Below are 14,546 nucleotides of genomic sequence, written 5' to 3'. Positions count from 1 at the left end.
GGTCTAGGTCACAGGAAAGTCGGTCTTGTCTTTCAGTACATTTAACTAAGATTAGGGCCATTTCCTATTGGGCATCATTCAAACACTTAAGTATAATTTCTGCTCTGAAGAGTCTATGGTATAGATAAAAACTGATAAAATTGCTCTTTCTACATAAATATTTTCCTTAGTACCATCTCACTTCTAGCTGTCCTTAAGTTTGTTTTCTGTTGTATCCAAATATCTTGATCAAGTTACACATTTAAATTCTGCTAGAAATTACTTCATTCAGGACATAGGTTTTAATTTTATTCTCCAAAAAGCTTGAAGGAATTAAGGTTTGAATCTAGTATTGAATCTAGTATTTAGTATCTCAGTTGCTACAAAAAATAAACACAGTATTTTTCAAAGCTTTAAAGCATAATAAGTAAACATTGGATATTTCAGTTTGCCTCTGCAAACAAAAAGAACATGTGTAGAAATAATAATCCTTCAGAATCACTTCCTACTTCTTTACAGCATTTTTATATCTTTGTATGCAGCCAGGGTGATGGACATTTTTTCCCAATGAGAGCTTTGTGTGAAGCTCAGAATCCTCTCCTAGCAAATGAAGAGCAGTGGGAAGATGATGGAATAGATGAAGAGCCTCATGGTAAGGTAGCCCTAAAGGAAATTAGTTGTGTCTTGAACTACAGTGACTAATTCCTGAATTATGAGAGCTAATCAAATTTAAAAAACAGTGCGTTGGCTAAATCGCTAGGCTGCTCTGACTTGACTAATGAACACAAAAGAAAAATAATCTCTACTTTGAAATCAGGTGTGTGTTGTTTTTTTTTTTGGTGGTGGTTGTTTTTTGTTTGTTTGTTTGTTTAGTAGTAGCTTTATACTTGCAAATAAATGGACTGAGAGATTGTTACAAGTTGCAGAAAGAAATTGAAATTTCCACAAATTGGACGTATTTATATATAAATGCTGTTGTGTGCAGCGCAGTTACTGGAGACATAAAGCTGTGCCTACAAAAGTAAAAAGACTAAGAGGTTTTTACATGCATTTATCCTCTGAGAGTTTGAAAATGTGCATGCAAGCACCTGCATGTAGTGTTACATTTAGGAAGCTACTTTATACTTTGTTCAGTTTTAGTACAAGAAGATAAAAGTTTATTTGGTTTTGATACTATAACACTTACAGATTAGACAGTACCTATCTATGTGCTATCTAATCTTTATAAAATATATATGCTGAGAGCAATTCTGGGTGAACTGGCATGTTTGTACAATAGATTTAATCAGTTTCTGAAGTGATAACACATTTTTTATACTATAGATGTCCTATTAGAAAAAAGACTTTATATATATATATACATTCTTTGATTTTTGTGAGATGCATCCAAAATTAGTTTAATGGTTTGTTACTACTACTATTCTCTGCTCATACTTGAGGGTTTTTTTCTTACATATTTATCACCAGGCTTTGGTCGTTGGAGAATACAGTATGTAGCAGAATATCAGGGTTAATGTCAGGGTTCATATTTATCATGTTACCAGCATTCAGAAATCCTGCTGCTAAGTTAAGCAAGAGTTCATATTTTTTTGTTTTGTTTTGTTTGTTTTATTTTTTCTGTAGACCAAGGATGTCATCCACATTTATAGTAACAGTAAAATTGACAGCAACTTTACCGTATGCTATAGGAAAGACAATTAGATTCCCTTGAAAGAAACGTCATAAGCTCCCTGTTCTTTTCACTTCTACAGAATGGTGAAAGCCTGTTTAATTCTAAGGTTGCTGTAATTAACGGATCAAGCAAGTATGCTTGGAGAACCAACTACCACTGCTTTATTGTTCAGAGACGTGGTTTCCATAGTCACGTTGTTTATTGCTACAGAACAGTTTTCAGAAACTTTGCCAGTCATGTCCCCTCTCATGGCATACATTTTAATGATAGGTGCACAATGTATGTTTGGGAACCCATGAGGAAGGCGGTTGTCTTGGTCAAAAGGGAAAACAAGAACTTTCCACGTGAATTTTTGTATAGGTGTGTGAAATACCATGCAATGAGCTCTTTAATCTGAGCAGCACAGTATTTGCTCTTCAGTCTTTGGTTAGGTCTGACTTGCAACCATTTGTTCCACTGCAAAATAAACAGCCTGTGTTTTTTCCAAGGCATGCTGCATGTACTGCTGGGAAAGTGTACTCTCCAGGATTTTGTGAATAGGGCTAAAGAGGCTCATTTCAGCTTTACTTCAGATTAACTGCTTTAATTAGTTAGTGTTTGTGTGGGTAGAAAACTATCTGTTCCTCCTGTTTTGTTCTATATATTTTGGCAGTGATAAGGTAACACAAATTGACTGTAAAAATAACAAAATATGGCATCTCTGTGTATTGCTTATGATGCTTAAAATAACTCCTTTAGGAATCAATCTGAAGTTCTTCCAACTTTTCCAAAGTACAAAAATTCTCTGAATAAAAAATTAATTCATCACTGTCAAACATTTTCATACTTACATGAATTTTGGCCAAGTCGGATCCCAGAATCAGAATCTGGAGCTTACATGAAGTCCCACAGTTTGTAGTGCTTATGAAATAAATGGCCTTTACTAGTCTTTCTTGGTGAAAAAAACGTTTGTAGTTTTAATCCAAGAACCTGTAAAGCTGTAACGACGGTAGAATAGAACATCTTTCTGTCTTACAAAAGCCAATCTGAGACTGTGCACAGGGAAACGCAAAAGTGAGAAAACAGGCTGAGCACTTTCCATGAGGGGATGGCTAGCTGTTAGTATATGGACCTCGGGCCATGACTGGAGAAGACTTTTTGTTTTCTTTCTGTAGAGAGTGTGAAGTAAAGATGGGAACAAGAAAAAAAATAATGCCCTAGGTAAGGACAATGTGTCTTTGTGTGTCTACAAATAAGTGATTTGGAGCTGGAATTCAGCTGCTAGTGCAAACATTGAGAGGAATCCACTTCCCTTATTCTTCTTACAAACAGCCAAATCCTCCTTTCACCTCTCAGTCTGAACAACTGAATTTTGCAAGATAAAATCCCTCAAGGGGATTAGGGGGAGTGTGTGTGGCTGTCTCTGTCAACGATCTAGTTTCACAAGCGCAGGGATGCACAAGAGCTTTCATCAAAAAGCTCTGTAGCAGACAAGGGATGCCTGAGTCTTCACGCCATGACCACCAGGTAGGGTCGCAACTGATTCAATAACAACGCATGTAAAATACTTTAAAGTAGTTTTCTGATACATGATAAATCTATCTCTTAGAGCATTTTTTCTAAACTTGTCACTGTACCATTTTGCCTGTGCAGATAACAAATGTCTCTTTATCATTTTGAATAATGTAAAAGATGTTGGGGGAGACATCACCTGGACATTAATCACCCACAGACAAAGCAGGAGCTGAGTAAGCGTAGAAAGGCAGGTGTTTCAATCCTGCAGTCCTAGGAGATGGCACTGCCAGCTGCATCAAGAGCAGAGTAATAACTGCCCTGTTGTATTTAAGTGGGGTCTCTCTCCTCCTGGAGTTTCACCTACAATTGCTCACACACCTGTGTTATGTAGCAGGGCATAGTAACGAGGGCTCTCCTCATCAGTCGTTAAGGGGACTTGGAGATTCATGAGGAGAGGACAAACCCAACTGACAGCAAGAAGCTGAGGTAGCTTTGTCTGGGGTCCCAGGAGTGTACAGGCCACCTTCTCAGTCATCTTACCCATAAGGTTGTCCTTTTTTTCTGTGATACAGGTATTTAAATGTGTGTGCCCTTACTGGTTGGATTTTATGTGTGTGTATATATATATATATATATATATATATATATCCTGATTTGCTAAGGCTTTTAATGTTTCACTTAGGGGCAAAAAACTATTCTGAGGAACCTTTTGTTTCATTTCTTAGCCAGAAACTGAAAACATTTGCTTCCAAAGTCATGGTAAAGTGATTTTTTTTCTTTTCCAGATTTATTAATGCTCATCCCTTATTCACAGGCATCTGTTTAATCTGTCTAGCCAGCGAGCTAGCCCAAATCACATGCTGGCAGCTTTTATAAGGTTATCAGTTTTTTCAAAGAATTCATCTATAATGCATTTGACGCGTTGGTTGCGGATGTGTCAGTACTGTGAATGCTTGTGCTCTTTGTCTCGTGGAGCCTAGGGTAGGACAGCCATTTGTGTACATTTATAGCAACGTCTGATCTCTTAGATTGATTAATAATTTAATAATATGTTTCATTTTAACTTGTACAAAAGGCTCCAGTATGAATCAAATATTTCCCCGATTGTTCTCATCTTCAAAAATTTGTCATCTGCACTAAGTAACATCTTTCCAGCAGAAACCAGCATATCCTGAGAAATAGGTGGAAGTTGGTGATCTCTGATGATGTGATGAAGCTTCAGGTGTCTGAAGGCATGTGCTTGGAATTTCAATTCAGATTGGTAGGAGTCTAATTAAAGGAACATCATGTCCTGCGATACCGGCTAATTTGGCGTAGCGGTCCTTTGAGTAGAGAAGTCATCTGTTGTGATTGTAGGGATTAAATTTCTATCCATCGAGAAATTAAAAAAGCTACTTAGATGTTGGAAGCGAGCAGAGATTGCTCAGACAGTACAATGGTGTATTGTGCAATTCAGTAAACTGAGACAAAAGACTAGATCTGCATCTCTGGATTTCAGGCGTGATATAAATGTTTAAATTGCATCTGGCAGAAGAAGGATTAAGTTAAAGCAGTGCTAAACCTTGCGTCACTGACTGCATTCTGATCAGTTTTCAAACAACAGAGGGGTACCTGTGCAGGAGTCCGCACCAGTTTAACCAAATGCATTGGTAAATATATTTAGTAAAACCAATATGGTTTTGTATGTGGATCAGACCTGCAGCTGCTAAATGAATTACTTGAAAAAAAGATATTCCATAAGAAGTTGGTAGTGAAATTTCAGCGAGGCACATGTCTGGGTAGCAGATCTATATATCTTTTTATCAGTTCCCTTTGGCACTTCAAACTTATTTTTTTCTAAAGGAATGCAGTATAAAAGGCTGTTGCCTGGAACTTCCCATCTGAATAAACAGATTTTGCATGATAAAATAGATATCTATGCTAATAAATACGGAAATAGCAGTGGTTCCCTGTATGCATAATAAAGAAACAAAAGGCCTAGGCAAATTTATTTATTGTGTACGTATTGTTGAATGGTAACGGGGGGGTGGTTTGCTGTTTGTTTTTCTTCCTTTACCTTAAGAAAGTTCTGTGCCAAGTTGATTTTTGACACTGCTCAGTGCTGCTCTTGCATTTTGACCATCATGTGTAACAGTGAGCTCTGGGTTTTAAAACTGAACAGCGCCAGGTCAGTTAAGATGTCTACAGAACAATACACTTTTGAAATGCTGTTTTTAACAGGCATGGGAACAATTCTGAAGGTTTCATTAGGGAACTGAATCTTTATCCTACAGCTGCTGCAGCTTTTTCTTTGTTGGGTGTCTTTCCTTGTTTTAATAGGACAGTTTGTTTCACTTAACTGTGTTTTGCAGGTGGCAAGAAGTACAGTATGATAATCTTCTCAGGCAGGCTGTGAAGATAGATCTATGCATATAGACTGCTTTTGAGGTTCTCGTGCATTAGTGGCTGTAATAACACAGATCTACAGTTAGAGCAAAAATGATTGTCACCTACAATTAGCAGGGTGCTATTCCTGGTAAACATGAGGTATGAGCTGCTTTTAGACTAGTTGATAAACCAGGTGTTTTAAACAGTCTGCAAGTAATTGTAGACCGCTATTAGGTTGACCCTGAGTTTCCTCATCACCACATTAAACAAGCCCAACTGCCTCAGCCTTATAGGTTTAAAGTAGAAATTTCTCCTCTGCTTACCTCTGGCTTACATCTGACCTGCACTGCTTTCAGTTTTTCAGGGTTTGCACTGTGTGTATTTATAGAAACATGATGTTTTTATTTCGCACGTGAAAATGTTAGGAATAAACTATCGTGAATGATGATATATTCCATATATTAATATATTATCATGTATTTCTACCTCTGCTGGACTAACGCAAATGTATTCAGAGAACGTGATTTCCTGGTTCAGTAAGCTCTGGTGCCCTCACTCCCTTCTGACAGAAGGGTTTGGGGAGAGGTCATGGTAGACACAAATGATGATGTTTTACTTTTGCTTGTTTTCTCACCACTGCTTTTCTTGTTTTGTAAGGCATCAGTAAATGAAGCTCTAAGCTTAGCGTTTTCAGATTACATCTTGCACACTATAAGTAAACCAGTATAATTTTCTAATCAGAAAGGTCTGAAATGTTCCATTAAAACTGAAAGATCTTTATTTGTCATAGTGGCTTTACAGTTTGTGACACGGTTATGAAATAGATGAAGCCAATAATAGAGTAATCTCAGTTAAAATACTGCTGTTAAGTTAGCTCTGACAAGTGGTTGTCTATTTTTGTTTGGAATGATTCTTAAAGGCATGCTCCCATACTTAGTGAAAAATACATTCTTAGTGAGAAAAACAGATTCACTTATCTCTAACTACTTTGTTTTTCCTTGTATAGATTCCACTGAAGCTTCATCCCTTGCCATAGAAAGGGAGACATAGCGGTTTGAAAATGATGGCAGTACAAAGCTTGTTCAGAAAGGTCAGTATATCTTTCTTGGTTATTTTCAGAAAGCCATTCTGCAGGGAATTTGGTAGGTAATCCTGGACAGGTTTTGACTTTAACGGTGGCGTATCTCACTTGACACTTGGGCAGTCATTTAACATGCCAAAATCTTCAGAGTGGCGGGGCTGTGATAGAATCATAGAATGGTTTGGGTTGGAAGGGACCTTAAAATAATCTAATTCCAACCCTTTGCCATGGGCAGGGACACCTCCCACTAGATCAGGTTGCCCAAAGCCCCATTAAGCCTGGCCTTGGGCAGTGCCAGGGATGGGGCAGCCACAGCTTATGTGGGCAGCCTGTTCCTCACAGAAGGGCAAAGACCCTTCCACCAGAATGTCGTGTTGATGCAACTGAGCGTGGAAGTATTTCACCAATATTTCTCCATCTTGTCCAGAAATATGTTGTTTAAGAGAATCTAAAAGAAAATAGTGTCTCTCTAGTAGCCCTGGGCTGGACGTTTGCATGGTTAACACAAGAGCCAAGAACGCTGTTTATTAGCGGAGGATACAACCCTGGCAACTCCTCTGCTGAATGTGGCAGGAATGATTCTTGCCCCTATGTTGTTTAATTACAAGAACAAAAGTCTGTTCCATGGCTTGTGAAAGGTGAGGGGTGGTGGAGATAAGGTCTTGAAAGAAACTGAGGATGAGAACAGCCACGCTGTGCTCTATGCACTTGTGAGTAAATGGAAGTAGCTGGCAATACCCACATCACCCATTGCTCTTACTTATTTTTCTTTCATTCTGAAGAAACTTGGGTGTGACAACAGATGATACAGTTTGCTGCTACCAGAATGTTCAGTGGTTGACAATTTGTCCTGACTTTCGTAACGGGGGGAGGTATCCTGCACGTATATTCTTGCAGTCAGCTGCACGCGGTGTCCTCTTCGGTGTCCACGAAGCCTTTTCACAGTGCAGTATTGTTGCACAAGATTCAAGGAATATCTTCTGCTGAACTACATGCAGAAAGTGGAGTAATTAGATAGAACTCGCCTCCCTACTTGCTCTGGATGTTGAGTAACTGTGTTGAGAGTTAATGCACTATGATCCATTGCTTAGTTTTGCACTAGAATAGAGCAACTTAAAGGTTTTATAAATGGGCTTCTTGAAGATTGTATGTGTGATCCCATTTTCTGCCACTGAGGAGAAAAACCTGTGTTTCTTCTGTAGACAGTCAATGAGGACTATGTACTGCCATTCCACTGAGGGGGTGAAAAAGCAGCACTTTGCCTGTTACTCTGCATGGCTTTAAAATGATGCTCAAAGTCAAGACTAGACATATATTTCTGATCAGATCAGTGCTTTTATACTTATACATTTTTCTTTATTTGAATTTCAGCTTTCCTCTCAGGAGTCAACATCCCTTTTCTTTGCATGGACTTCAGTTGTGAGGGGCAGAAAACAAGTGGATCTTCAAGATGAGAAAACATCATGAAGTATCATCGGATTGGAATCTGCATTCTAGAGTGCTTCTCCAGAAATCCCGCTATCCAGATGTTTCAAGGCTTTATAAGTTTAAGTTATGGAGTGAACAGAACAGTTTTATAGAGTGATTCTGGCCAATCTTCTTTGGCCTGCTCTCTTTATTTTATAAATAATATATATTTTTTATTCAAAATAGGTAAAAAGTATTGATGTGAGTGCATTTCCAAAGGCCTTTTCATTTTGCAAACATCAGGGACTTGAGTTCTCAAAATTCTTCCAAGCCATAATATTCTTGGGGATGGTATTTATATTGAGACTGATTCTCTAACCTTCTCTGACAAGTGGCATTTTCTAATATGCTTAAAGTTCTGAGTCAGTTCAACTCAATGAGAGACAGACTCATCTAGATTTGGCACTAAATTGATAGTTGGATATATGTTTGTTGAAAGACAAAGTGCTGAACATGTATATATACATGTGCAACTGTGTACAAAAACAAAATATTCACATTGCCAGTATCAAGATTCAAGAATATTGTGGCCATTGATGCTTTTTTTACAGGAAAGTGTAATTACATTAGATTTTGAGTTACAGTGCCCTTTAAGCCCAATCCTACTTGCAGGTACCTAAAATGCAAATGGATATTTTAGACATTACAATGTGCATTAATTACTAGGGCTAAAATGACAGAATTTGCATGGTAATTAGAGCATTATCAACTCATTCCTGGATCAGTGTTTGATGGAAATTTTTTGTTCATGGAGTCAGAAAGGAAGAAAGGAAGAAGTAAATTTGAAACACAGGAGTTAGAAATGTGCACTGAATGTTTACCTCCAACAGTAGTGTTTGGAGTTTACACTCCACAGCGGTGGTTTTAATCCCATAATGCTGAAGAGACATTTGGTAAACTCAATTATTCCAAACTTCTTCCTCAGTAAATGTATTGACTGATATTTTAAAGGTGTTTCAGCACTGAGAGGTGATTTTTTTTATTATTATTATTTTTCTCCATTGGCAGTCGAAGGAATGTATTGCTATTTTTACTCTGTGGAATAGAACTGAGAATTTGCTGGCAGGATGACACGTATTTTTCTAGATCTGAGACATTCTTTTATCTGCATGATTCAGACCTGGCAACTCCATCTCATGTTTGAATTAGGTGCATGTTTAATGTGTTAGTATACTGCATCTGAGATCATTTGTTAGTGTTTTCTATCCTGATTTTGTTTGTTCATCAGCCCATTTGTGTTGACTTTGACTGCAGAAGCAGTTGTCAAGAGAAATTACCTGGTAAGTATCTGTTTGGTGACAAAGGCCTCGGCTACATTCTTGTCTTTTCTCCTCTATTTACTCTGCCGCTGTTACCAGCAGAAATGTGTTAGTGAGATGGAAGAGACTCTTGCAGAGATTTTTGTCCATAAGAGTAGTTTAACTACCTGGTATAAACTGTGCCCTTTGGACAGATATTTTATACATCAAACTCTATACTTAGGTGTAGAAGAGGCAGTAGACTCTATAGAATGTGTTGTTATTGCTGAAGCTGAGGTCTTGGGAATTGGGGCGGGTTCTCCCAGTCGCAGTGTGGGTTACTCTGCTTCCTCCTTTGGCTGTTACCGAAGGCTCTGTGAATATTACCACTTCTGGTGGATGGCTCTCATCAGACAGCTGTCAACCAACAAAACTCTTTTTCCTATTAAATCTAAACCTTCATTTCTAATAGAAATCCTGTGCTGGATCTTAAGCTGTCAAAGGTGGCAATAGAATTGGTCACTTCTTGGCTGACAAAATGTATTCTAGAGGGGAAGGTAGTAGTTAAACAGAGCAGGAAATGTATAGGAATTTAGCCCTATTACTTGTGTATTTGTGCCTTTAAACCACTAAATTCCTTGTTTATATAAGCAGGAGGATAAATCGCTAACTCTACTTCCCATCCTGTCAACTGAAATGTGTTTCTTAAGACAGGAATGTCAAAGCTGCGTTTGAAGCCAAGTGGATTTACAAGAGTTTCTGAGCAGGTTCTTGTGTCCGTTCTGCATTTGGTTCTGTTCACAGCCGTGCCATCCTTGCAGGGTTGTTTCTCTGCCAAACAGCAGCAGAAGAGCTGCCTAGAAGATCTGCAGGCAGATCCCTGCCTGCTGTCTAGCTGCAGCTTTGTTCCTTAGCCAGTAAAATCTATTTTGTCTTCTAATTATTATTAAAACAGCTGTCTTCATGATAATGCAGCTTTCCAGCTCAGACTTAGAAGCAGCTTTAAAAGGTTTCAAGGTGCTTAAATGATGCTTTGACACCTTTCGTTAACATACTCATATTAAGTAATTTTTCTTGTGGTTAGTAATGGCACATTTTCCTTTTCTTAAAAGCTGCTCAGCCTCGCTTAGCTAGAACAAACTCTTGTGCAGGTGGAAATGAAAATTAATTTGATAGCTACAGAGCCATAAGTCAACATTCACACCCATCAGATTTTGAAAGCTTCAGAGTGAAACATGAAACAAATACTGAAGCGGACAAATCCTGGTGTGTCTGGGTGACTGAACAAACTCCATTTTGTTCTATTCTGCTGAGCTGGAGGAGATGCCCTTCCTACAGCCCAGTATTTGGACTGTGTATGCTGAACTCAAGCGCAGCAGAATAGTTGGGCAGCTTCCTCTGCCTCCCTGGGTTAAAGCCGAGTGCAGAAAGCTGCCGTGCAGGTGCTGGTGCCCAGGAGTGGAGTCTGGAGGGTGGCTGCTGAAGCCACAGTGAGCCTCTGTTCTTCAGGGCAGCCTATAAGTGAGCAGCTGGGTCTCCCTGGGGAGGCTTGGTGTTCCTCCACACACTGCTGCTGAGATCCTTCTGCTCAGTGCATTAGTGCAGCTGATGCTTCAGACATCATTCCGGATGACCTACTAAGGGGAACACAGTGCTTTCAGCTGGCACTTCTGGCCTTTAAGAAGACTGTTAACTAGAGAGCAGGGCAGCATAAAAGCAGTCATTTTCATTGCACCCCCTGCTACCTATGGCTGGGCTCCTGTTTACTTTTTAAATTGGCTTTTTGTTTGCTTAGCTTCTAAAAGAAAATTGTATACAAAGAATGTGGTAAATGCAGGATGCGTGAGGTTCTGTCAAACATACCGGGTAAATGCACTGGAACACAAATTGCTCAGGCTGCCTGTAATCACTGCTGCAGGTAACAAAACAGGTAAAGTATTCAGCTGAGTGCAATTTAGATTTTTTAACATGCAAATAAAATTTTACCCTTTTAAGGGGTAAAATCCACTGGTGCAGTCTGCAGGGTAGATATCCCTGTTCTCTGAGGATAATGCTCCAAAATAATTTCCCACTAACAGCCCCCTCCTCACCTCTCCCCGTCTCACCCGTTTACATGCAGGTACAGTTCCCTTGGAGCAGACATCACATTGATGTCTCTGTGGATTGTATTGCGCTAAGTCCTGTCCCTGGCCAGTGAACATTGTCCAAGGAATCAGGACTTTAATAAGCATCACTGCACTGCAATTTATTTTTTTTTTTTTTTCTCTTGCTGAATTGGTACTGTGTGGTTTTGGAGTAGAGTAAGATTGTATTCCTTTAAGCAAGGAGCAGTACTGTGTTTTCATAGGCCTGTACTAGTGCATGTAGTGTGCTGTAGCTGATGGAGGCCAGGAAGCTTTTTAATAGCACTGTAGCAATGAATGTTTACTTCCTGGAACAAACCAGAGATGTGATTCAGCAAAATCTGTAACTGTAGGTTTTATATTCTGTATGCTGGTGTGGACTGAAAGCACAACTTAGTAGTAGTTACAAAACTCGATGCATAAAGTCTGTAACATAGTATGAATGTAAAGCGTCTGGGAAAATAGAACTTAACCTTTTCCTCCCTGTAGTTAGATGTAGAGGAAGATGTGTGGGGATGTATTCAGGGACCAGCTGCCTCCAATGTAGTCGCTAAGCCAGCAGAACAGATTTGCTGTTTGCATAGCTGGCTCATTCCTGAACGTGTTGAATTAGCAGGCTAAGGAGGTGCTGTTGACCTTGTTTATTAAGCCAGAATTAATTAACTTCGAGTCACATTTTCATTTCAGTGACTCTCGTGGTACAAATTTTTGAAATCGATCCATAGGACTTGAACATACCTGGATTTTATTGATATTTTTCCAATTCTATCAGCTTCTGTGTTATAGAATATGTGTAAAAATAAACTTGTTCCGAAGCCATCAATTAAAGCGTATTCATGGTAGGGTGGCTTCTGTCATTAAAAGTAATGGTCTGTCAAACAGTTTGGCAGTGATGAGCATTTCCAGGTTGTGGCATTATTATGTATTCTTCCTGCTTAATGCATTAGTTCCTTTTCTGGTAATTAACACTGAGACCATACCCACTGTCGCAGTTTTATTCTTAACTGTCCTTTCTCCCTCTCCCTTTACGCTCTTCCTCCCGAACACATAGCTCCAATGTATCAGATTTCAGCTGTTTGTGCTGTTTTCTTTGGATACTAACAAGGCGAGTAGGTGTCATTTTAAACAGTTGGGCCATGTATTTTGTTTGTAATCAATCTTAATGTTTGTCAGGTTTCGCTTGGTGATTTTTATCGTTCAGGTTCAGCTTGCTTTGCTCAGGGCAGTGGGATCTACCTTTCTGCATTGCTTTTCTCTTTCCTATAAATCTTAATTCTTCATGTTCTAGCTTCAGTTTGAAATGTAAACCTTGTGAAGTACAACGTAAGTTTACTTTTCTGATGTGAGCATATAAGCTGGTTACGCCTTCGTGCTGCTTGATTTATTTTTTTCTGTATAAGGTTAAGATTTACAGCAGCATGTGTAAAGCTTCAATGGATAACAGCTACTGTTCAGAAAAAAAAAAAAAGGTTTTGTGTTAAGGAAAAAAGGTACAAGGGGATTATCCTTGCTGCTTATTCCAATTGTGCTTAAAAAAAAAAAAAAACAAAAAAAACAAAGAAACCTGATTGCATCAAACACTAATATCAAACAGCTTATGTAACACAAAGGTGTTTTACCTGATGGAATTTCTGCTATTTCAATACTCAGTAGACTTAAACTTTTCATTGGGGCTAAATCCCATAGGAAGCCCAGAGAGAGGAGAAAAAAAAAAGGTTTGTCCTCCCCATCTCCGTTCTGCATTAGGGTTATGTGCTGCACCTCCTCAGATCACCATTTTCCAAAGTTTATAAGAGACACAAAAATCCAGTGGATTCTTGAAAACGTTGTTTTGTTTTCTTTGTTGTGCCTGTTCCTGGAGGATCCAGGATGTGTACAAGCGGGAGGTTTTGGTGTAGGCACGTGGCATCCTGCTGATGTAACAAACCCGTGCGGGTGCAGACGTGGCCTCCACGAGGAGGTGATATTATTTCTGACTCAGAGATTGTGTGAAGAGGTAGGTGGAACGTGTGGTGCTGTTCTGAATTAACTCCGTGTGCAGGCATTCTTCTTTTGCAATAATTACGTTAATGTGTAACTTTTGTTGTGCTCACTGATCATCTAGACTCGAGCTATCCCCAGTAATTCCAGATTGCATTGTTAGGAGCCAGGAGCGTCTATTGCGGCTTCCCTCTTGCTAGTAACATAAACAGAAAGGATCAGGTTGCTATAAATTATTCTACCTGTCCAGCTGTTTTTCAGCTGAGAATCAGGCTGGTTTTGGATTAGGAAGCTCTGTTTGGGAGCCGATACACTCTCTCTCCAACTGGGTCAGAACTTTGACTGTAAACCACTGTAGTATAAAGAGCTTCTCATATCAAGGAAGACTGGCTTAGTGGGCTCTGTGCCAATAACTACTAAATTATTCAAAATAGTAAAATCAATTTCATTTATTATTATATTCAGTTATGTTTCAGGAAACCAGGATGGCCTGGTGTTGGTATTTATAAACGTCTTGAGTCTGCAAACTTTGCATACAGTCAACACTATTCTGCTTGGCAGAGGACATGACACCCAGTGTTGGGTTGTTTAATACTGATTTCTTATCCCTTAATTTAATAGGAAGGAAATGTTTTCCAGGGAACATTGCAAACGGTCCACTGACAACATGTGGGATGTTTAGTAGGGTTCAGGAGTTTAATGCTGTTGCCAGCATTGAGACTTTTGATATCAAATGGGTTTTTACAAAAGCTTTGGATACTTGTTTTTATCGTCTGACAAACATTGTCTTTAATATGAATGCTTTGTGTATGTTTCACTAGCATTTTCCGAGTGTTTGTATGGTTTCTACAGCTGGATATACTGTACATTCTGCTTTGTCATTTTCTATTATGGTTTATACTAGAAAGCCTGCACAGTTTATACTGTACTGCAGGCAAGGACTGCATTAAAACCATTTTTGGTTAATTTATTATACTTGTGAGTGATTATTTCCTATGACTTAACCCATGACAAGGGAAAATACTCTTTCTGGAAGCCTTATAGAACTTGAATTAACCAAAATTACTGTATAGAGTGGGGAAGGTTCTTCATCTGTACCAAAAAAATAAGTTAATTAAATCCTGCCCCCTTGTCTTACAAGGCAT

The 14,546-nt window shown here is 38.9% G+C and overlaps 1 protein-coding gene across 3 annotated transcripts in view; it reads left to right on the top strand.

Moving 5' to 3' along the window:
- The window catches only part of ZDHHC15 (zDHHC palmitoyltransferase 15), a 28,251-nt gene extending 13,884 nt beyond the window's left edge, over window positions 1-14,367 (top strand). For all 3 annotated transcript variants that reach the window (XM_084535029.1, XM_084535030.1, XM_084535028.1), the window contains 3 exons: window positions 522-631; window positions 6,519-6,602; window positions 7,965-14,367. In XM_084535029.1, coding sequence (XP_084391155.1) covers window positions 522-631; window positions 6,519-6,562 — 154 coding nt within the window. In that variant the 3' untranslated portion in view covers window positions 6,563-6,602; window positions 7,965-14,367. The remainder of the gene's footprint in view (window positions 1-521; window positions 632-6,518; window positions 6,603-7,964) is intronic.
- The last annotated feature ends 179 nt before the right edge of the window (window positions 14,368-14,546 follow it).

Source organism: Aythya ferina, assembly GCF_964211825.1.
Source record: "Aythya ferina genome assembly, chromosome: 13".
NCBI lineage: Eukaryota > Metazoa > Chordata > Aves > Anseriformes > Anatidae > Aythya > Aythya ferina.
Note: the sequence above shows the minus strand (reverse complement) of the source record. Positions and strands in the feature narration are given on the sequence as shown.